Source organism: Bos indicus x Bos taurus, chromosome 11 (genome assembly GCF_003369695.1).
Source record: "Bos indicus x Bos taurus breed Angus x Brahman F1 hybrid chromosome 11, Bos_hybrid_MaternalHap_v2.0, whole genome shotgun sequence".
NCBI classification, from domain to species: domain Eukaryota; kingdom Metazoa; phylum Chordata; class Mammalia; order Artiodactyla; family Bovidae; genus Bos; species Bos indicus x Bos taurus.
In genome coordinates, this window is record NC_040086.1 from 48,211,051 (window position 1) to 48,234,328 (window position 23,278).

General features: G+C 45.5%; 1 protein-coding gene across 7 annotated transcripts in view; it reads left to right on the plus strand.

Moving 5' to 3' along the window:
* REEP1 (receptor accessory protein 1) overlaps positions 1-23,278 on the plus strand; it is a 136,953-nt gene that overhangs the window by 43,606 nt on the left and 70,069 nt on the right. For all 7 annotated transcript variants that reach the window (XM_027555511.1, XM_027555505.1, XM_027555506.1 and 4 more), the window contains exon 2: positions 16,027-16,099. In XM_027555511.1, the coding sequence (XP_027411312.1) occupies positions 16,027-16,099 (73 nt within the window). The remainder of the gene's footprint in view (positions 1-16,026; positions 16,100-23,278) is intronic.

Below are 23,278 nucleotides of genomic sequence, written 5' to 3' on the forward strand. Positions count from 1 at the left end.
CATATATATATATATATATGGGCTTCCCAGGTGGCTCAGTGGTAAAGAATCCACCTGCCAATGCAGGAGACATGGGTTTGATCCCTGGGTGGGAAAAATCCCCTGGAGAAGGAAATGGCAACCCCCTCCAGTATTCTTGCCTGGGAAAATCCCATGGACAGAGGAGCCTACCGGGCTACAGTCTCTGGGATTGACGCAACTTAGTGACTAAACAACAACAAAAATAAATATACATTTCCTTTTGTTTCTCCTTTCATCTGTCATTGGACATTTAAGTTGCTTCCATCCCTTGGCTATTGTGAATCATGCTGCTATGAACATGGGTGTGCAAATATTTCTCTGTAATAGAATTGCTTTAAAATTGGAGCTGCGTTCTACTGATAACTTGGCTGATTTTAACCATAAAGAAATCAGCAACTCCACCCACAAGACCAGTCTCACTTGTCTGTGTTTGTTCCTGTAGTATCATGAGATTGTCCCCTTGAAGGACGCATTCTCAGCACAGCTGAATGAGAGGGCTGTAGGGACCTGGGTTCATACCTGTGCAGATGTGTCTACCACAAACACACATCCCTTCTGGAAGGAAGGCTGGAAGAGTGGACATCAACCATTTTCCGTTTCAGAAACATAATGTAAAATTTCCCTCTGTTGGGCAGTCAGGGGTCATTGCTGTATGGGTATCCAGAAGAATGATACAAGCTTGTTACACTGGCATCTAGAGTTTTCACATCCTATTAGGTCATAGCTCTACCTGCCTTGAACGACTTGATGTGTCTGAAAAGATCACACCATGACATCTGTGTCTGAGTAGTGAGCATAAGTGTAGGAATACCAGTTTCCTGATGCTCATGAGGTCACTGGGAACCATGAGAAACCCCTAAACTTGTGTCCACACTGGTTCTGCTCCCTGGGTGGTCTTCCTTACCTCCTTCTGCTCTAACCAGGTCTTGCCTTTCTTTAGGGTCCCACTTGAGTCTTAATTCCTTGGGAGCCCACCATTCTTCTTTTTTTCTGTTCTTATACTTTTACTCAGGCATGGATCTAGGTTTAATAGATCCTGAAGCATTTACAGTGGAAGAAAGATGCCTTCTCCAAAAAAGTCATAAAAAATTTGATGAGTATGCTTGCTAGGACCCCTCCCAGGACCCATGCAGTTGAGGGGTCTTGAAATTTAAGCTTCATTAGCTTCTCTGTAAATCTGCTTATATTCATTCTCTTTTTCTCTTTCTTCCCCCTTTAAAGAATTAGAGTATAATTTATATAGAATGAAATTTACCCTTTTTATAATGTAGTTCTATGAACTTTGACAAACTCGTGCAATTGTGTAACCATTATCACAGTATACAGAACCATTCCATCACATTCAGAAATTTCCACATGCCCCTTTGAAGTCAACTTCTCTCACATCCCCAGCCTCTGGCAGTGTATCTGTTTCTGTCTCTAATAGTTCTGTCTTTTTCAGAATGTCATATAAGTGGAGTCAAGCAGCATGTAGCCTTTTGAATCTGGCTTCCCTGGTGGCTCAGAAGGTAAAGAATCTGCCTCCAATGCGGGAAACCCAGGTTTGATTCCTGAGTTGGGAAGATTCCCTGGAGAAGGAAATGGCTACCCATTCCAGTATTCTTGCCTGGAAAATTCCATGGACAGAGGAGCCTGGCAGGCTGCAGTCCATGGGGTCTCAAAGAGTTGGATACGACTAACGCCTTCACCTTCTTTCACTTAGCATAATACATTTGAATTTCACCATGTTACTGCGTGTCTCACCCATTCTGTGCCCGGCACTGGAGATGAAAGGAGGGGAATGTCCCAGTTCCTGCTGTCAGAGAGCTCACAGTCTAATGGAGGAGGCTCTTGGGCCCACCTCCGTAGGCTTTTCCTTCAATATTTAGCACACACAGCTTTGCTCTGCTATCTCATCCCAATACACCTGGCACTCCAGGTACTTCTGATCCCCCTGGGTATAAAATCTCTTACCTTCTTGAGGTATCATGTTGGACTGGAAAGAGCAAAGGGTTTGAAGCCAGGAAGTGACGGCACTTTGAATCCAGCTTACCCACCTGGCATCTCTGTGACTTTGTGTTAGACTCAGAAGTGCTGAATGAATATCTAATGAACGGATGTAAGAATGGAACCTCCTTAAGTCCCGGGTCCTACGTGTTTAAAAAGGGGATACTAGTCACGACTTCACCTGACTGCTGTGGGCGTCAGTGAGCACCCGGCGGGCATCAGTAAAGACCTGTCCTGTTCCCCTCTCTTCCCTGGAGCCCTGTGATACCCTCCTTGGACAGGTGTGTGCACATCGTGTAGACCTCCAAGCTGGGCACAGCAACACCAGCACCTGCTCTGTGGGAATGGGGGTGGGGGGACAGAGCTGGCACAGGTTCCCAGAGAATCGCACAGGTACCCCACAGCTACCACCTCCAATCTAGCTCAGAGCACCCTCAGGCTTATTCCCCTTCCCCCCTCTCATGGTGCAGACAGGAAGGCCCATCACTACTTTCCTCTCACCAAGTGTATCCCTTGTGTGTGCATGCTCAGTCACTTCAGTTGTGTCTAAATCTCTTCGACCCCATGGACTGTAGCCCGCCAGGCTCCTCTCTCCATGAGATCCTCCAGACAAGAATACTAGAGTGGGTTGCCATGCCCTCCTCCAAGGGATCATCCCAACCCAGGGATTGAATCCAGGTCTCCCGTGTTGCAGGTGGATTCTTTATCCACTGAGCCACCTGGGAAGCCCCATATCCCTTGTAGGGTGCTTTAGAGATAAGTTCACCAGGAGGAGAACCATAACCCTTTACAAGGGGGCGATCTGGCCAAGAATAATGTCTCTGGCTCTCAGATCCTGGGAGGGGTTGTGAGCTGGGAAGTGGGCGACCACAGGACAGTCATTGTAAAGGAAATCCATGCTCTCCTTCAAAACATACTCAGTGAGACTCAACGCAGCAGTTATTAGTCAACTGTTTGTATAATTATCTGTTTGCTGGCTGCCTTTCCTACCAGAGGACCCAGGGTACATAGTAGATGCTCAACAAATAATGATTGGGTGAAAACTATTTTGTGCCTAAAGGAATTGGCATTTGAAGCCACTATTTCTGTAAATAGAAGTGATCCCTTTATTTCTGTAGACCGGAAACTAGTATTTGTCATCCTTCTACACTGCCTCTGCAATGTTAAATTCTCAGCTATAGTCTCCTTGTTTAATCTGTGCAGTGGCTGTTGACCATAGGTGTTTTTCTTCTCCAGCCTCAAGGAAACTGGTCCAGAGGAGTTAAGAAACACACTCCCAGTCCCATAGCTAGTCAGTGATGGAGCTAGATTCAGACTCAGGTCTGATGCCAGAGCTTAAAATACTCAGACCGATACTTGAACAGGACTTGAGTGGGCTGGATTGCAGAGTTTAATGCTTAACAGCATGAATTGAAATCTGTAGCGTGTCTGTTCTGTGTTTTTCTAAATTGGACTTTGGAGTATTTCTGTAATCCAATTTAAATTTGTATTTTTGCCACACACATTTTACACAACTCTAAATAAGTAATAACCTCTTCTCTGTGCCACGGTGATAGGGGCTTCAGAATGGTCCTGGACTTCAGGGCAGGAGACCTGGGTTTGAATCTTGTCAGACAAGGAAGGGGCCTTTGGTGGATCTCTGAACCACTCTGAGCCTCAGTTTTTTATTAACTGTGAAAAGAATCCCAGTTGTCTCAGAGGGTTGTGGTGTAGACCAAAGGACCAAATAAAAGAATAAGGTGTTTGTTGGGGTGTTGCCCCAGGAACAGTTTTGTGTGTGTAAGTCTCAAGTCTGCAGAGAGAAGTTGGACTTGAAGCACACTGAAAAGAAAGAATCTACAGGACTTCCTGATGGTCTAGTGATTAAGATTCTGTGCTTCCAATGCGGGGGCATAGATTCGATCCCTGTTTGGAGAAGTTCTGCGTGCCACACAGTGAGACCAAGAGAAAAAGAGAAGGATCTATAGGCAGGGGCTAGCAGAATCACATGCCACGTTGAGAAAGAAGGACATGGTTTGTTTATTTTTGGCTGAGATCAGCTTTGTTGTTGTTCAGTCACTAAGTCATGTCTGACTGTTTGTGACCCCATGGACTGCAGCATGCCAGGCTTCCCTGTCCTTCACTGTCCCCCAGAATTTGCTCAAACTCATGTCCATTGAGTCGGGGATGCCATCAACCATCTCATCCTCTGTTGCCCCCTTCTTCTCTTGCCTTCATTCTTTCCCAGCATCAGGGTCTTTTCCAAAGATTCTTTGCATCAGGTCAAAGGATTGGAGCTTCAGCTTCAGCATCAGTCCTTCCAATGAATATTCAGAGTTGATTTCCTTTAGGATTGACTGATTTGATCTCCTTGTAGTCCAAGGGACTCTCAAGAGTCATTTCCAGTGCCACAGTTCAAAAGCATCAGTCCTTCGGTGCTCAGCCTTCTTTATGAGATTCCTTGTCTGTATTATAAAAAAACAACTTATCTCTCATAGGCCATATGAAGATGAATAGTGATATTGCTTATAAAGAAGTTTGCACAGTCCCTGGTAACTAATGGATACTCAATAAATAAAGAAGAACTTATAAATCATAGTCATATAGTCTCCAAGGAGCCCAAATGCCCAGTGGGCCAGTTCTGCTGTTCTCCTTTTTTCTCCCTCTAGCCTTTTAGAAGGTCACAGTGGGTAAACAGAAGCGGGAGCCCAAGGGATGGAACCCATGGCAACCAGAGCCCAGCTGGCTTGCCATGCCATGGGAACCTTGAGCTCTGTGCCCAGCCTGAGAAGCTGCCCAGCTTAGGCTTGTGGATAACCACTGTGAGTAAGGACGTTCCCTACACAGCATGGTAAAGGTTAGGCTTGCTCAGTTGCCTATAGCACCCAGGCCCACAGTATGTCCAAGACAGTCCTTTCAGAGCTATAGTATTAGCAGCCCCTAGAGGTGTGTTATGTTTCTTGCAAATTGTTGTTTTGTCATACATGGACCCTCCAATACCCAGAAGTTGTATCGAGCTTGGAGGCTAATACCTGGCCAGCTTTATGCATTTTTGGACACCAATACACACACACACACACACACACATTTACACTTATGAGTGTGAATTCTTCAAGATGTTTTTTCTTTTTAAGGTCAGGTTTTTTAAATCAATTTGATAAGTTTTATTTTATTTATTTACTTAAAAATTTTTGCCTGCATTGTGTGGCATGTGGCCACACAGGCGTTAGTTCTTTGACCAGGAATTGAACCTGTACCCCTTGCCTTTGGAAACATAGGTTCTTAACCACTTGACTGCCCCAGGGAAATCCCAGTACGAGTGTTTTAAGTGTGAATTTGAATTTTGATAAGTGGACAGTTAACGTAGCCACCACTGCAATCAAGATGCAAGAAGCTTCCATCATTTTCCATAATTCTTTCACTCTACTTTGTAGTCACCTCTCCCACCATCTCTAGTCCTTGCACAACCACTGATGTTTTTTTTTAATCCCTATAAACTTTCCTTTTTCAGAATAGCATATAAATGGAATCATACAGTGTATTGGTTTGGGGTTTGACTTTTTTCATGGAGTTGTAATGCATTTGGGACTCCAAATGCTTTTGATTGCAGCAAGTTGAGTGGTTCTGAGATCCACATGGAAAACCAATGGCATTCCTGTATAACATTAAAAACCAAGAGAAAATCTAATGTTAAAAACCCATAATACCATAAAAAAAAATTCTTGAAATATATACTTAAGAATAAAGAAAACAAAACAAGTCCAAGGTCTTTACAGAAAAATCTGTAGCATATCTTGAAAAGATGTTAAGGAAGACTCAGTAGAGGGGACCATGTTCATGAAAAGGAAACCTGATAAAGATGGTGACTCTTCCCAAGTAAATCTGTAATTTCAGTGTACTCTCAGTCAGAACAGATAAAGTTTCTCATGGAACTTGACAAGCTGTCATGAAATTCATGTAGAAAATCTAAGGGCTAAGAATAGGCAAGACAGCATTAAGAATATCAGGATTTAGGAGACTTCCCCGGTGGTCCAGTGGCTAAGACACTGTGCTCCCAATGTAGGTTCGATCCCTGGTCAGGGAGCTAGATCCCACATGCCACAACTGAGAGTTTGCAAACTGCAGCTAAAGGTCCCATATGCTGCAACTAAGACCCAGCGCAGCCAAATAAATAAATATTTTTTAAAAAGAATATCAGGATTTATTATAAAGCTATGGAAATTAATACCCTGTGGTATAGGTGCATAGTTGGTCAGTAGACCAGCGTAAGGGAATGGAGAACTGAAATAATATCTATACATGTTAGAAAACATTACACGTAATGGTAGAATTGAAAATCAGTGGGGGAATAAAAAAAAAAGAAAATCAGTGGGAAGGAATTTGGTAATTGTTATTAGAACAGTTGGGATCCTTACAAAAAAAGCATAACATTGAATCCCTAACTCATAACATACATAAAGATAAGTTACAGATGAATTAAAACCTAATAGTGAAAAAGTGAATCTTAAAAACTTTTATGAGAAGATATATGTGGCCAGGATTTTCTCAACAAGATATAAAAAAGCAAGCTATAAAAGACTGATATATTTATCACTTAAAATTTAAAACTTCTGTACAACAGAAAGGACCACAGCAAAGAAAGTTAAAAGGGCTTTTTATTGGGAAAAGATGTGTGCAATCCATATGTCCAAGGCATAATTTATACCCAGAATTCACAAATAAGTCCTAAAAATCAGTAAGAAAAAGATAAAGAACTGAATGGGAAATAGTTCAGTTAAGGGGGCCAAATGGCCAAGAGGTATAAGATGTTAATCAACTTCACTTGCAATTGAGGAAATATGGATTAAAATAAACTTGAGATACTGTTTCACATTCTTCAGATTGGCAAAAAAATTTTAAATCTGACTGTATTAGTTTGGCAAGAATGGAGAATCCTATGCCTTCTGATACAGAGGAACAGGTCTGATCCCTGGTTCAGGAAGATTCCACATGGCACAGAGCAGCTAGGCCCGTGTAAACTGCTGAGCCTGCATGCTTCTACTGAAGGCTGTGTGCGTGCAGCCAGTGCTTTGTAACGAGAGAAGCCACTGAAATGAGAAGCCCACTCACTGCAGTGAAGAGTAGCCCCCTCCTCATTGTAACTAGAGAAAGCCCAAGTGAAGCAATGGGGACCCCCCCAAAAAAAGAATGGAGAACATCAGAACTCGTTTACACTGCAGGAAGGAGTAGAGACTGGTATGACCTCTCTGGGGAGTGGTTTGGCATTGTTTGGAGGAAGGTGCTGTGCCCTGCAACTCAGCAGTTCCACACTGTGTGTAAACCCTAGAGTAAGTCCCACCTGCGCCCAGGGATATTTGTATAAGAATGTTCATTCTGTCTCTGTTTGTAATAGTGACAACTTGGAAAGAACCTAAATATGCATCAATAGAATGGGTAAATAAGCTGTGATAAATTCACATAATTAAATAGTATACAGAGGTTTACAGTGTGCTGGAGTGACTTCCCTGGTGATCCAGTGGTTAAGAATCTGCCTTCCAGAAATAGATCGCCAGTCCAGGTTCAACCCATGAGACAGGACGCTCAGGGCCGGTGCACTGGGATGACCCCGAGGGATGGGATAGAGAGGGAGGTGGGAGGGAGGTTCAGAATGGGGAACACATGTACACCCATGGCTGATTCGTGTCAATGTATGGTAAAAACCACTACTATACTGTAAAGTGATTAGCCTCCAATTAAAATAAATAAATAAATTAAAAAAAAAAAAAAAAAGAATCTGCCTTCCAATGCAAGGGATGTGGGTTTGATCTCCTGTCAGGGAACTAAGATCCCACACATCAACTAGAGAGCCTGCATACAGCAACAAAGACCCAACGCAACAAGAACAAAAAAGGTCTAGAAAGACAAGTCTCAATACGGATCAAAAATTTCAAAACCATAAATTTGAATGAAGAAATATTTTGGTGGAATACACATAGTGTGATTCCATTTACATAATGTTTAAATAGAAATACATTTTTGTCTGTTTCAGCATGGCTTACAGAGTTAGTAAAAATATTAGTGAGAAATAGTGAGAATGAGAAACACCGAATTCAGGAGGTTGCTTATTTGGGGGAAGGAAGGAAAGAAAAATATGAGAAAAGAGTACCTATAGGAGACTTCAGATCTCTCTCTCCTGTTTTAAGTTTTTTCCATCTTAAAAATTGTAGCATATTTATTGAAATGCCAGTAGGCACTCCAGCACCAAGGAGGACCCTTATGTGACAGTAGAAAGTAAAAATGGTCTTGGAAATTAATTCTCTTAGAAAGTAATCAAAACTGATTCATAGGGACTTCCCTGGTGGTCCAGTGGCTAAGACTCTGTGCTCCCAATCCAGGGGACCCAGGTTCAATCCCTGGTCAGGGAACTAGATCCCACGTGCTGCAACCAAGAGTTCTCATGCTGCAGCTAAAGATCCTGCATGCCACGATGAAGATCTAAGATCCTGTGTGTCGCAACTGAGACCCAACACAGCCAAATAGATAGATAAAAATAAGTAAATATTTTAAAAAATAGATTCATAAACTTTCATGGAAAAACCTACATAGGACAATAATCAGAAATTTTATATTTTGCATTGGTGCCAAGGGTGCATATTGCTGCCAGTGCTGGGGTCCCAGCAGGGCTGGGAAATGGTGGAGTGGCTGGAAGCAGGGGTGACTGAGTGTTGAGGGGGGAACCTGTGGACTTGGCCAAGATGAGATCAGGCATGCGCTCACCCTCTGGGACCCTCCGCTGTTGTTTGGCTTGGTGAGCCCAGTGAGGGGCTCAGTGGGGCTCAGTCAGGCTTTCAACAGACCTCTTATCTCTCTTCTTGTGCTTCAGTCGTGTCCAACTTTTGTGATCCCATGGACTGGCCATGGCTACTAGAGTAGCCTGCCAGGCTCCTCTGTCCATGGGATTCTCCAGGCAACAACACTGGAGTGAGTTTCCATGCTCTCCCCCAGGGGATCTTTCCAATCCAGGGATCGGACCTGAGTCTCTTATGTCTCCTACATTGGCAGGCAGGTTCTTTACCACTAGCGCCACCTGGGAAGCCCTTTCTTCTTAGGAAATTTTAACTCCTTGGAAATTTACTGGAGAAAGAAGAGAGTCCCCTGGGTCCTACTCAAAGCAGTTATCTTATGTCATTTAAGCTGAAGGAAAGGAGCAGGGCCCAAGGATTGAAAAACAGCACCTAGACAAGGGTTTCTCCACCTTGGCACTTCTGATGTTATGGACCCAATTAGACTTTGGGGGGCTGTCCTGTGTGTTGTGGGATGTTGAACAGCATCCTAGGCCTCCCCCAACAAGATGCTAGTAGCGTTCTCTGAGTTGTGATGACCTGCATGTTTCCAGATGTTGCCCAGATGTGCTACTCCCAGTTGGGAACTGCTGTCTCCGAGGTTAGCATTCACAGGAGGCCCATTGCCCACCCACATCCCACCCCCGACCCTGCTGCAGCTGGGGGGAAGTGAAGGCGGCAACCCGGATGAAGGCCCCTAGTTTGGAGCAAGAGGAGGAATCAAGGGCAAAGATAGCAGGGATGCAGCAAGCAGATACATGGAGGCAGTAGGTTGGGTTGGGGGCTTCCGGGGAACAGTAAATGGCCGTGGGCAGAGGGTGGGTGGGTGCAGAGCTCTGTGGCTCTGGAGTGCCAGGTGGGACTCTGTTCACAGATAACCAGGTGGAGCGTGTGAGCACAGAGCCTGGTTTCCCCTCTACAGAAGACACTCAAGCCTTCTTCCTTCCTGCTCTTGAGCCAACCTTAAGCACTTAAGTGGCCTTATTCCTCCTAAGAATTGTACAGCTTCTCTCTTGACATTGTAGAGAGAGTTATGTGAATCTGAAGTGGGCTGAAGTTCCTTGGAGGTTGCAGTTGTTTGATATTTATTCATCCATCAGACATTCGTCCAGCAGCCACTTGGGCAGGCACTGTGTCAGGTGCTGGGGACCCCACTAATCAATCTCGCTGGCCTGGATGGTCTGACCCAGTCAGCACAGGCTGCCCTGGGAGAAGACAGTCAGCCTGTTGTCTGGCTGCCCGGGTCACATCCCAGCTCAGCTCTTGGCTGTTTGTCCCTGTAAGCCTCAGTATCCTAATCTGTAAAATGGAGTAGTAAAAATTCTTCTCTGTAGAGGGAAATGGCAACCCACTCTGGTGTTCTTGCCTGGAGAATTCCATGAACAGAGAGGAACCTGGTGGGCTACAGTCCATGGGGTCGCAAAAAGTCAGACATGACTGAGCACCTAAGCACAAGAATTCTAAGGGCTTCCCTGGTGGCTCAGATGAAAAAGAATCTGCCTGCAATGCAGGAGACCTGGGTTTGATCCCTGAGTCGGGAAGATCCCTTGGAGAAGGGATTGGCAACCCACTCCAGTATTCTTGCCTGGAGAATTCCACAGACAGAGGAGCCTGGTGGGCTACAGTCTATGGAGTTGCAAAGAGTCAGACATGACTGAACAATGCAAAAATTCTTAGCCTGTATTGATGTTGAGAGGACCAAATAAACAGCTTGTAGAGCAGTGCCTGGCATGAGTGAGCACTCAGTGATATTAATATCATTATTTTTAATGTCTTATTATTAAAACTACGACATAAGAGCTGTAAGAGACTTAACAAGTGTCAAGAAAATCCTGAGAGACAACTGATCAAAGACGCACAGAAATGGCTTGGTCTTAAAGGATTAGTGAGACTTTGTGGAGGCGGGGTGGGGGGGCGGGGGCGGGGAAGGTGTGGAGTTGTGGGAAGGTCATGCACTAAGATGCAGGCAGAAGAGCAAGCTGGGGGACTTCCCTGGTGGTCCAGTGGCTAAGACTCCAAGCTCCCAGTGCAAGGGGCCCAGGTTCTATCCTTGGTCAGGGAACTAGCCAGAGCTGAGTTCAAATGTTGCAAGTAAGACCTGACGCAGCCAAATAAATAAATTTTTTTTAGAAATTGAAGAAGAGATAGCCAATAGGAAGTCACACGTTTAAAAAAAGTTTATTTTTATTTCTTTGGTTGTACTGGGTCTTAGTTGTGACATACAAGATCTTCCATTTTTAGTTGCAAACTCTTTAGTTATGGCATGTGGGATCTAGTTCCCTGATTGTGGATAGAACCTGGGCCCCCTGCTATGAGAGCATGAAATCTTAGCCACTGGCCTACTGAAAGGTTATTGCTGAGTCACGAAAGACACTGGGATTCTTGGCCTCCGGAGGAGAAGAATTCAGCCTGGGGCCAGTGACGAAGACGAGGCTTGATCACTCAGAGCTTCTGCGTTATAAAGTTTTATTAAAGTATAAAAGAGATAGAGAAAGCTTCTGACACAGACATCAGAAAGGGGCAGAAAGAGTGCCCCCCTGCTAGTCTTTAGCCAGATGTTATATAGCTACTAGCAAGCTGTTAATTATAGAAAGGAGATGTCTCAAAACTCAGAGTGGCACCAGGCCCCTCACCCACAACATTCATTTTGAGATAACATTGGCGCTAGGTGAGTTATCCCGGGCCATAAAATGATTGACTTGAATCTTGAAGAAAGGCAGGTTTTCAAGTAAGTATATAGTTTCATTAACATAGATTAGGAGAACAATATATGAGTAAAATATACAGATTTGTCAAGTCGGTTCTGAGGGGGAACCGACTTGAAGAAAGACAGTCTAGGATAAATACATAGTTCATTAACATAGCTTAAGACAAACATTTCCATAAGAAAAACGCATTGGTTAACTCAAGGTTTGAGAAAAGTTAAGTTCAGGTAGAACCAGGTGTCATTATGGCAACACAGAATTTTAAGAGAAACCTTTTTAAAATTTGTATAGAGAAGGGGAAAAAAATCTAACACTTGTTTGTTTCCTCCTGCCTCTTAAGAGAAAGATAAAAAATGTCTGACACTTGCTGCCTATTGCCTCCGTTTGGAGGCCCTGGCCTTCCTGCCTGTTACCCACTCACTACCAGGGAAGTCCCAGGAAGTGACACTTGAGCGTGCAAGCATGGCTCAGTGGGGAACAGCTGCTGGCCAGGAGGTTAGGGTTAGGTTGGGAGCTGAGGGAGGTGGGGAAAGAGAAGGGCCTGCCAGGAGGACTTGCTATGAATGGACATCAATCTCAAACCCCTTTGGCATGGAGCTGCTTAATTTATTTTTTCTCCAAAATAGATTTAGGAGACCTTGCCCTTTTCATTCCATTCTCCCTCCTCTGGGCAGTGAAATACTGGGTCTAGTCCCTTACATGCCGGTGTTTCTGAGCTTTTGGAGACTGGAAAGCACAGACACATTTGTCTTGCTGTCCCTATGCTGTCAAAAGGGAGCCAGGTGGGGGGATGCTGGCACCCATTCACATCTGAATCCCCCAGGCAGACGGAACACAGGCCTCCTTTGTCTTGGCCCTCGTGAAGCTTTCCACCTCTATGTCCACTTGGGGGGTGTCGCTGGCTTTGGGGTTCACAGAAGAGCTGATCCATGGGCTGTCAGGTGAAGATGCACTTTCCACCGGTCTCTCCTGCTGCTCACGCACTGCCTCAAGGCAGGGGCTGGACACCCTCCTGGTCGTTGCTGTTGTTCAGCTGCTCAGTCACATCCGACTCTTTGCAATCCCATGGACTGCAGCATGCCAGGCTCCTCTGTCCTGGCAGACATGACTATTGACCAGGGCCTCTGTGCCAAAGGAGGGCGTGTTTGTTTCTCCGGGGCCTGTGATGTTGTGCTGGAGGCTTTGTTGAAGCAGCCTGGTGCTGTCCAGCATCTCCTCACTATTGAGACCTCAGCCCCAAAGTCATGAGCGTCCCTTGGGTGGCTCTGACCCTTGCTTCAGCACTTTATGAAATTTCCCAGAGGGAACATATATTTACCAAGCACTTCCTCTGCCCAAGGGGTGTGGGTTAGACTTGTAAGTAGACAGCATCAAGCCAACTTTGTAGAACTTGTCTTGCGGGAGAGACAGACATGGAAAAAACTGATGCAAGTGATATGGATCAGAGCTAAGAAAGGGGACCATCCAGGGTGTGGCAGTGAAGAACAGAAGAGGAACCTAATCTTCAGGGGATGCTGAGGTCAGGAAAGGTCTGCTGAGGTCAGGAAAGGTCTCATGGACGAAGAAAGACTCTCCAGAGTATCTGAGAATACTGCTTAGGGTGAAGCGGGGCTGGGTGGGGGGGTTGGGGAAACCTCCTCCTCTGAGCTGACTTGTGACAGATCCCAGTGGATTTCCTTGGGCTGCCTGTGTCTTTGGCACTGTGGCCATCTTTTTTTTCTTTTTTCTTTAATTAATTTTTTGACATTTTATTTGGCTGCACCAGGTCTTAGTTGCAACACACAGGATCTTGGATCTCTACTGTGGCATGCGGGATTTTTTTTAGTTGAGGCATTTGAACTCTTAGTTGCGGCATGTGGGATCCCTGACCAGGAATTGAACCTGGGCCCCCTGCATTGGACTCAATGGACATGAGTTTGAGCAAACTTCGGGAGATGGTGAAGGACAGGGAAGCTTGGCGTGCTGCAGTCCATAGGGTTGCAAACAGTCAGACATGACTGAATGACCAAACAACCCCTGTATTAGAAGCGCAGAGTCTTAGGCACCGGACAGTCAGAGGAAGTCACCGTCTCCTTTTGAATTTTCTTGTTTTCTTTCAGACTATGTTTTTGTCCCTTTGGCTGTCTTATCTAGCTCCCTAGATACAATTTCAGCCTTCCCAGGGCGTGGCCTTGCTCTCCAAGGCAGTGGACAGTGTTGGTAAGGAGTCAGGCACAGAGGAAGTCAGTCTGGCTGGGTCCCTTCCCCTCCTTTATCCTTACTGGTCATGGAACTAGGCAAGCTCAGGCTAGCCGCTCCAGCCTCGGTGCCCTGTCTATGGACGAGGTTCTTGTTACCAAGGTTGTCTGAGCTCATGTCTGCAGAGCACTTAGTGCAGGGCCTGTGTAAGTCTAGGTTACAAAACCCTTTCCCCTTCCCATTCAGCACCAGAAACAGACTTGGTTCAGTTAGCTTTCTGTTTTTCCATGGAAACCTGATGAATGTGGACTGTCAAGGTGTTACCTGCAACAGCTTATTGTAAAACTAAACCCTCCTTGATAAATAGCATCTGATGGGAGTTCTCTGTATGACCCCCCCTGATGAACCAGCCATGGCTTTGGGCTTCCTGAGTGTGGTGTCTCCTTTCATAGCTCTGTCCATAGGGTTGTCACATGAGATGCTGGCCCTTATGGGGACAGAGCCAGGATGGTATAACAGCTGGCACCTGAATTGACACATAGAGGTGACTTCACCTGTCGGGTGAAAGGATGAAACCCTTTCAGCTCCAGCATCCTGTCAGTTCATTCATTGAAAAATATCTACTGAGGGGACTTCCCTGGTGGTCCAGTGGTTAAGAATCCACCTGCCAATGCAGGGGACATGAGTTCGATCCCTGGTCTGGGAAGATCCCACATGCCACAGGGCAACTAAGCATGACAGCTACCGAACCTGTGCTCTAGAGCCTGCAGGCTGCAACTACTGAAGCCTGCATGCCCTAGAGCCTGTGCTCCAGTACACGAGAAGCCACTACAGTGAGAAGTCCGAGCACCACAACTAGAGAGTGGCCCCCACTCACCACAACTAGAAAAAGCCTATGCACAGCAGTGAAGACCCAGCACAGCCAAAAACAAATAAATGAATAAAATTAAAATAATAATTATTAAAGTATCTATTGAGTCTCCTATGTGGAAGGTGCTGGAAACACACTGTTGAACAAAACAGATCCATTCTGTGCCCTGAGGCACTTAGAGTCCAATTAGGGGATGCTGTCAATCAAAACATCACGTGTCCTGATCAAATTGTATATCATGCTTTGAGAGTGTAGTGGGAAGATTTAACTTAGGGGGAGAGGTCAGGGAAGGCTTCCAGGAGGAGGTCATATGGAGCTGGCATTTGATGAGTGAATAGGTACCAACCTGACAAAGAAGGAGGTGGGGGTGGGGGTGCAGATTCCAGAAGGAAAGGACAGGCAAAGACTCTATGGTTGGGGGTGGGGAAGGGACAAAGTAGAGAGAATGAGGGCAAGTGGAGCTATGCTATGCAGAGTCTGATTATTTAATGACCTGGTGCACGGCCCCAGGAGTGATGACTCAGTGAGAGCTGAAGCCCAAACATCACACTGGTGTCATTATTTTTGCTTCTACATCTTCAGAGCAGTGGGAAGCAGGTTATTGCAAGGTGGGGATTGTCTGGTGGGAGAAAGGGTTGGCTTGATTGGATTTACAAACTGAACAGCTGATTCTGACTGCAGGATGCTGAAATCCAGTCTGAAGGGAGTAAAATTTGAAGAAACTTGGAGTGATGCGGTTTTGGTAGCAAAGGAAGCCCAAGGTGTAGGTGGGCTTAAGAGAGCATCTGATGGGGATTAGCAGCAGGGAGGAACATTGGGCCTTTTAGAAACATATGTATAATTATTAACTTTTAGTTTTGGCTGTGGTCTATCTTCGTGGCTGCAAGGACTCTTTCCTAGTTGCAGAGAGTGGGGACTGCTCCTCCTTGTGGTATGTGGGTTTCTCATTGCGGTGGCTTCTCTTTCTTTGGAGCACAGGCTCCAGGTGCACAGGCTTCAGAAGTTTCAGTGAAAGGCTTGGTTGCTCCATGGCATGTGAGATCTTCTCGGACCAGGGATGGAATCTGTGTCCCCTGCATTGGCAGGTGGATTCTTATTCACTGGACCACCAGGGAAATCCACTGGGCCTTTAATTTCAGGGGTCTTGGCTGCTCAGCTTGGTTTCCCACCTCCAGAGCCCCTGATCCTCTCATTTTTGGCTTCTGTGACCCCAAACCACCCTCCTGTGTTGCCAAATGACAGATTGAAGGAAGGTGGGTGTGGAGTTATAACAGGTCATAGAGGTTCCTAAGCACGTCCTAGCCATGAGCAGAAACGCTTCAGGGCCTTCAGAAAAATAACCAAGCCCCACAAAAGCATGTTCTGTAGTTCAGAGGATGCTCTGGCACTGAAGACAACATTTTCCATCAGACAGAATGAATGAAAATCACATTTCTCATTTTTTCTCTCTCTCTCTTCCCTCCAGGCTAATATTTGGCACTCTTTACCCTGCATATTATTCCTACAAGGCTGTGAAGTCAAAGGACATTAAAGAATATGTAAGTAGCACAATTTTTGAGTGGATAGGGTGAGTGATGGTGGGGTTAAGTGGGGGAGGCTGAGTGTGAAGTGGGGGCAGGGCAGATGCCCTCTTTGGTGGGTACTGGGAGCAGGACGGTACAGTGACCTGCCAGATGTCACTCAGGAGTCCTCTCCTTTAACCCTGCTACCCTTTAGCCAGGTTAAAGGAGATTTCATGCCCTTTTAAGAAGAGTCATGAGAATGCACGGAGTGAGGTGGAGGCCATAGGAAAAGAGATGATTGCATAGTCACACAATTTTTTCATTGACTGGTAGTCATGACTGTGACATAATGAAGCATTATTTTAAACAAATGAATATGCTGAGTAACAGAGGTGTTACAAGTAGAGTGTGGAAGTGATGAGAGCGGGGAGGCCTGGCAAGAGGAAATGGTAGCTAGAGTTGGAGGCTGCCAGAGGCCACAGGCCGTGGGCTTGGAAGCATGACTTCATCTCTCTGAGTGTCAGTTTCCTTGTCTGGAGCGGAAGGCAATGTTACTGGGAAACAGTCTTGCACTGGGGGCAGGGGCTCGGATCCTAATGTCCAACAGACCTGGTTCAGCAGCTCTGAACCCCACTCCACTTCTGTGGTTTGAACATCCCACGATCTAAGCACTGTTGCTTTATAAACTTTTAGAGAACAGGAGCTATCATCCTCCTGTGGCTGAACCATCCTCCACATATACCTCCTATACCATCTTCCACAGCACCTGGCTGAGGGCTGGACACAGGTAGGGGATCAGGAGAACTTACTGGTGGGAGGGTTGTGTCACTGTTGGGTGATCTGGGTGCCCCACTCACAGCCCTAAATGTTCTGGGCACCTCCAGGCAGGAGAATCGTCAGACTACCACTGATCGACAAAAGCCTGCGGGGAGTGGAGGGTAGGGGGTGTCCCTCCCCAGAGGGGACAGAATCCTCCATCAAAGTACAAAGGATAGAGATTTTTGTCATCAAAAGACTGAAGTTAAGTCCTGGCTCCAATGTTCGATTGACTCAATACTAGATAAGAACTTTAACTTCCAAGAGCCTCGATTTCCTCATCCGAGCAATGGGTTGATATCAATAGTCCCAGCCCTTAGCGTTGGGAAGGACAAAGGATCTTTGCTCTCCTTTTACTCAGAAGAGGTCAGTTGGCAAGTTAGGCACAGCTAAAGAAATCATTCAGAGAGGAAACCTGCTCTGAAGTTATTTTCTTGGCTTTCCCAGGATGTCTTTAGGATGGAACCAGCCGCCTCTAGATCAACTCAGCCAGACCTGCCTCCACCCCTCAGAGTTTCCCAGAATGGCTTGCTTGGCTTGCATTTGCTACCATGCAGGGGATCCAAATGGGGCATGTCCCCTCTGGAGACTGGGTCCCCAATAAGTGTATGTGAAGGAATCTCAGAGTGTGAACTATAAATAGCAGTGAAGTTGCATGCACAGAACCTCATGATTCCTAATTGACTTGGCCCAGGTGACAGCACTGGGCAGCCTCCTCCGTGTCTCCCTCCCTTTCTCCGACCCCTTTCAGCTGGGGATGCGGGGACACTGCGCCAAGGAAGAAGGCGAAACTGGAATCACTGCGGTTCAAGGTCTGATCCTCTGCTTTGCAGGGGTACAAAACTCTATTCTGTCTGCTCATCCGGGAGACAGTGAACCCCGGGGAATTGTTTTGTTCTGACTAAACTCAAGGGAGCCTGGTGTAGGACTGGAATGGCAATTCATTAATTTAAACTGAAAAATATAACTGACAGGCAGAGCAGCTGTTTATGTTGGCCGTGCTGTTCTCAGGAGGGAAAGCTTGCGAGTTAAGATTAGCCAGTTTCTCGGTAAAAACGGAACTGCAAGGAAAGAGCCCAGTGGTATTAAGGGAGACTCCTTCCCTTTTTCTGGGATCTCTCACATGCCTTCAACTCACACACTTGCGTGCACACTTACACATTTTCTCACACTCAGACTCACACTCACTTCTTTCCTTCCTTTTGACCAACAGACCCCTTTGTCCGAGAGAGAAACGTGAAAGCTTCCTTTGACTCCTGCCTCTCCTCACCAACCATCCCCACCCACACACCCAGCGGGTAACTACGAACCTCCATCTCTATCGTCCCAATAATCTTTCAAACCAGGTCTCCCTTCTGTGCTGCCCTCTCTCTTCAATGAGATCTTCCCTGGTGGTTCAGACGGTAAAGAAACCACCTGCAGTGCAGGAGACCTGGGTTCGATACCTGGGTCAGGAAGATCTGTTGGAGAAGGGAATGGCCTCCCACTCCAGTACTCTTGCCTGAAGAATTCCAAGGACAGAGGAGTGTAGCGGGCCACAGTCCTTGGGGTCACAAAGACTCGTCAGACATGACTGAGAGACTAATACTTTCTCTTCAATGAGGCTCTCATCATTGTTCCCCTGAATATCCCAGTGGCCTCCCATATCCTTTTTTTTATTGCCCCTGTAACAAATTACCATGAGCTTCGTGGCTTAAAAGAACACAAATGCAGGCGTCCCCAGGTGGTCCAGTGGTTAGGACTCCGTGCTTCCATTGCAAGGGCACAAGTTTGATCCCTGGTCGGGGAACAAAGGTACCCCAAGCCCTATGTACAGCCGCCACCCCCCATCCCTGCCAAAAAAAAAAAAAAAGACCAAAACCAACTAAACCAAAAAAGCAAAAATGTACTATCTTACAGTTCTGGAGATCAAGTCAGATGGGTGTCCCTGGTTGAAAGCAAGCCTCCATTTGGAGGCTGTAGGGGAGAGCCCACTTCCTCGCCTTTTTGAGTTCCTGGAGGCCACCTGCATGCCTTGGCTTGAGCCTCTTCCTGCACCTTCAGGGTCACCAGTGTTGTGCTCTGGCCACAGCTGAGAAAGGTTCTCCACTTGTAAGGATTCCTGTGATTACATTGGGCCTGCCTGGTTAATCCAGGATAATCTTTCCATCTGAAAGCCCTTAACTTAATAACTGCCAAGTCCCTTTCATCATATAATGTAACAAATGCACCGGTTCTGGGGATGAGGAAGAGGACATTGGGGGTGGAGGCTGTTGTTCTGCCCACCGGATCCCTCACTGCTTCCTCCGCCTCCTGTCTCTCATGCTCTGTTGTCTACATCATGTCTACAAGCCCTTGATAAATGGAAATCTATTCATTTCACTCCCCTTGGGTCCTTTAATGGCTACTTATCCCCTGCAGGATCAAGTCCAAACTCCATTAGATAATGTTGAACCTTGTTGACCTTGCTCCTTCCTACTTTCTAGCCACATCTCTACAAGCATTCAGCGCTCCTGAGCTCAGCACCCAAGGAGTGGTCTGTGGACTGGCATTATCCCACATCAGCTGGGAGCTTGTTGGAACTTGGAATCTCAAGCCCTACCCAAACCTCTGAAATAAAAATTGGCATTTAAAAAATTTATCATTTAAATTTATTTTTATTGTATTTATTTACTTTAAATTTTTTAATATTTATTGGAGTATAGTTGATTTACAATGTTGTGTTAGTTTCAGGTGTACAGGTAACTCTACTCAAAAATCTGCATTTTTAACAAGATCCTTAATTTGAGAGACACTGCTCTCGACATTCATAGCTTTTTATGTCTTTCCAGACTTACTACACTAGTCAAGGTTTGATGGGCAGATGCTTAAACAGAAAGGAACTTATAGGGCTTCCCTGGTGGCTCAGATGGTAAAGAAGCTGCATGCAATTCAGGAGACCTGGGTTTGATCCCCGGGTTAGGAGGATCCCTGGAAGAGGAAATGGCAACCCACTCCAGTATTCTTGCCTAAAGAATTACATGGATAGAGAGGCCTGGCGAGCTATAGTCCATTGGGTCAAAAAGAGTCAGACACGACTGAATGACTAACACTTTCACTTTCATAGAATTAACTAGAAGGCTGGGGAAAGACCCTCAGAAATTGAGGAGGATCCGAGAAGGCTGGGTGACGACCAAGCTTGTGCTGCAGGAAGGGTCTGTTTAGGAATCTGCTGCCCAGGTCGCCACTACCAAACTGGCTGCCAGCTGCCCATGCCTTCGGGACATTCTTGCCTTGGGAACATCCCATGATGATTCAAAACCCTGGATAGGGACATCTGATTTTTCCAGGTCTGGGTGATAGACTTTGGCTTCCATAAAGACCCACATGCTGGGAGATGCCCTCCAGATTAGAAGGCTTTGGATGCTACTAGTTCATAATTTTGGGGGGCACACCATGAAGCGTGCAGGATCTTAGTCCGCTGACTAGGGATTGAACATGTGTCCCTGCAGTGCAACCCAGGAGACTGCCAGGGAAGTCCCTGGATGCTAGTAGTTTTAAAAATACACACACACACACACACACACACCCCCTATACCTCAGAGATACTGCATGTTTGATTTCAGACTACAACAATAAAATGAGTATCACCAAAAAGTGACTCACATGCACTTTTTAGTTTCCTAAAGCATACAGAACTTGTGTTTACACTATGCTATAGTCTATTAGGTGTGCAATAACATTATGTCTAAGAAACTATCAGATCAGATCAGTCGCTCAGTTGTGTCCGACTCTTTGCAACCCCATGAATCACAGCACGCCAGGCCTCCCTGTCCATCACCAACTCCCAGAGTTCACTCAGACTCACATCCATCGAGTCCGTGATACCATCCAGCCATCTCATCCTCTGTCGTCCCCTTCTCCTCTTGTCCCCAATCCCTCCCAGCATCAGAGTCTTTTCCAATGAGTCAACTCTTCGCATGAGGTGGCCAAAGTACTGGAGTTTCTGCTTTAGCATCATTCCTTCCAAAGAAATCCCAGGGCTGATCTCCTTCAGAATGGACTGGTTGGATCTCCTGGCAGTCCAAGGGACTCTCAAGAGTCTTCTCCAACACCACACTTCAAAAGCATCAATTCTTCGGCGCTCAGCCTTCTTCACAGTCCAACTCTCACATCCATACATGACCACAGGAAAAACCATAGCCTTGACTAGACGAACCTTTGTTGGCAAAGTAATGTCTCTGCTTTTGAATATGCTATCTAGGTTGGTCATAGCTTTCCTTCCAAAGAGTAAGCATCTTTTAATTTCATGGCTGCAGTCACCATCTGTAGTGATTTTGGAGCCCAGAAAAATAAAGTCTGACACTGTTTCCACTCTTTCCCCATCTATTTCCCATGAAGTGATGGGACCGGATGCCATGATCTTCGTTTTCTGAATATTGAGCTTTAAGCCAACTTTTTCACTTTCCACTTCACTTTCATCAAGAGGCTTTTGAGTTCCTCTTCACTTTCTGCCATAAGGGTGGTGTCATCTGCATATCTGAGGTTATTGATATTTCTCCCGGCAATCTTGATTCCAGCTTGTGTTTCTTCCAGTCCAGTGTTTCTCATGATGTACTCTGCATATAAGTTAAATAAACAGGGTGACAATATACAGCCTTGACATACTGCTTTTCCTATTTGGAACCAGTCTGTTGTTCCATGTCCAGTTCTAACTGTTGCTTCCTGACCTGCATACAAATTTCTCAAGAGGCAGATCAGGTGGTCCGGTATTCCCGTCTCTTTCAGAATTTTCCACAGTTTATTGTGATCCACACAGTCAAAGGCTTTGGCATAGTCAATAAAGCAGAAATAGATGTTTTTCTGGAACTCTCTTGCTTTTTCCATGATCCAGCAGATGTCGGCAATTTGATCTCTGGTTCCTCTGCCTTTTCTAAAACCAGCTTGAACATCAGGAAGTTCACGGTTCACATATTGCTGAAGCCTGACTTGGAGAATTTTGAGCATTACTTTACTAGTGTGTGAGATGAGTGCAACTGTGCGGTAGTTTGAGCATTCTTTGGCATTGCCTTTCTTTGAGATTGGAATGAAAACTGACCTTTTCCAGTCCTGTGACCACTGCTGAGTTTTCCAAATTTGCTGGCATATTGAGTGCAGCACTTTCACAGCATCATCTTTCAGGATTTGGAATAGCTCAACTGGAATTCCATCACCTCCACTAGCTTTGTTCGTAGTGATGCTTTCTAAGGCCCACTTGACTTCACATTCCAGGATGTCTGGCTCTAGGTCAGTAATCACACCATCATGATTATCTGGGTCATGAAGATCTTTTTTGTACAGTTCTTCTGTGTATTCTTGCCATCTCTTCTTAATATCTTCTGCTTCTTTTAGGTCCATACCATTTTTGTCCTTATCTCTGATTTTCTTGAAGAGATCCCTAGTCTTTCCCATTCTGTTGTTTTCCTCTATTTCTTTGCATTGATCACTGAAGAAGACTTTCTTATCTCTTCTTGCTATTCTTTGGGACTCTGCATTCAGATGTTTATATCTTTCCTTTTCTCCTTTGCTTTTCACTTCTCTTCTTTTCACAGCTATTTGTAAGGCCTCCCCAGACAGCCATTTTGCTTTTTTGCATTTCTTTTCCATGGGGATGGTCTTGATCCCTGTCTCCTGTACAATGTCACAGACCTCACTCCATAGTTCATCAGGCACTCTATCTATCAGATCTAGGCCCTTAAATCTATTTCTCACTTCTACTGTATAATCATAAGGGATTTGATTTAGGTCATACCTGAATGGTCTAGTGGTTTCCCCTACTTTCTTCAATTTCAGTCTGAATTTGGCACTAAGGAGTTCATGGTCTGAGCCACAGTCAGCTCCTGGTCTTGTTTTTGCTGACTGTATAGAGCTTCTCCATCTTTGGCTGCAAAGAATATAATCAACCTGATTTTGGTGTTGACCATCTGGCAATGTCCATGTATAGAGTCTTCTCTTGTGTTGTTGGAAGAGGGTGTTTGTTATGACCAGTGCATTTTCTTGTCAAAACTCTATTAGTCTTTGCCCTGCTTCATTCCATATTCCAAGGCCAAATTTGCCTGTTACTCCAGGTGTTTCTTGACTTCCTACTTTTGCATTCCAGTCCCCTATAATGAAAAGGACATCTTTTTGGGGTGTTAGTTCTAAAAGGTCTTGTAGGTCTTCATAGAACCGTTCAACTTCAGCTTCTTCAGCGTTACTGGTTGGGGCATAGACTTGGATTACTGTGATATTGAATGGTTTGCCTTGGAAACGAACAGAGATCATTCTGCCGTTTTTGAGATTGCATCCAAGTACTGCATTTCGGACTCTTTTGTTGACCATGACGGCCACTCCATTTCTTCTGAGGGATTCCTGCCCGCAGTAGTAGATATAATGGTCATCTGAGTTAAATTCACCCATTCC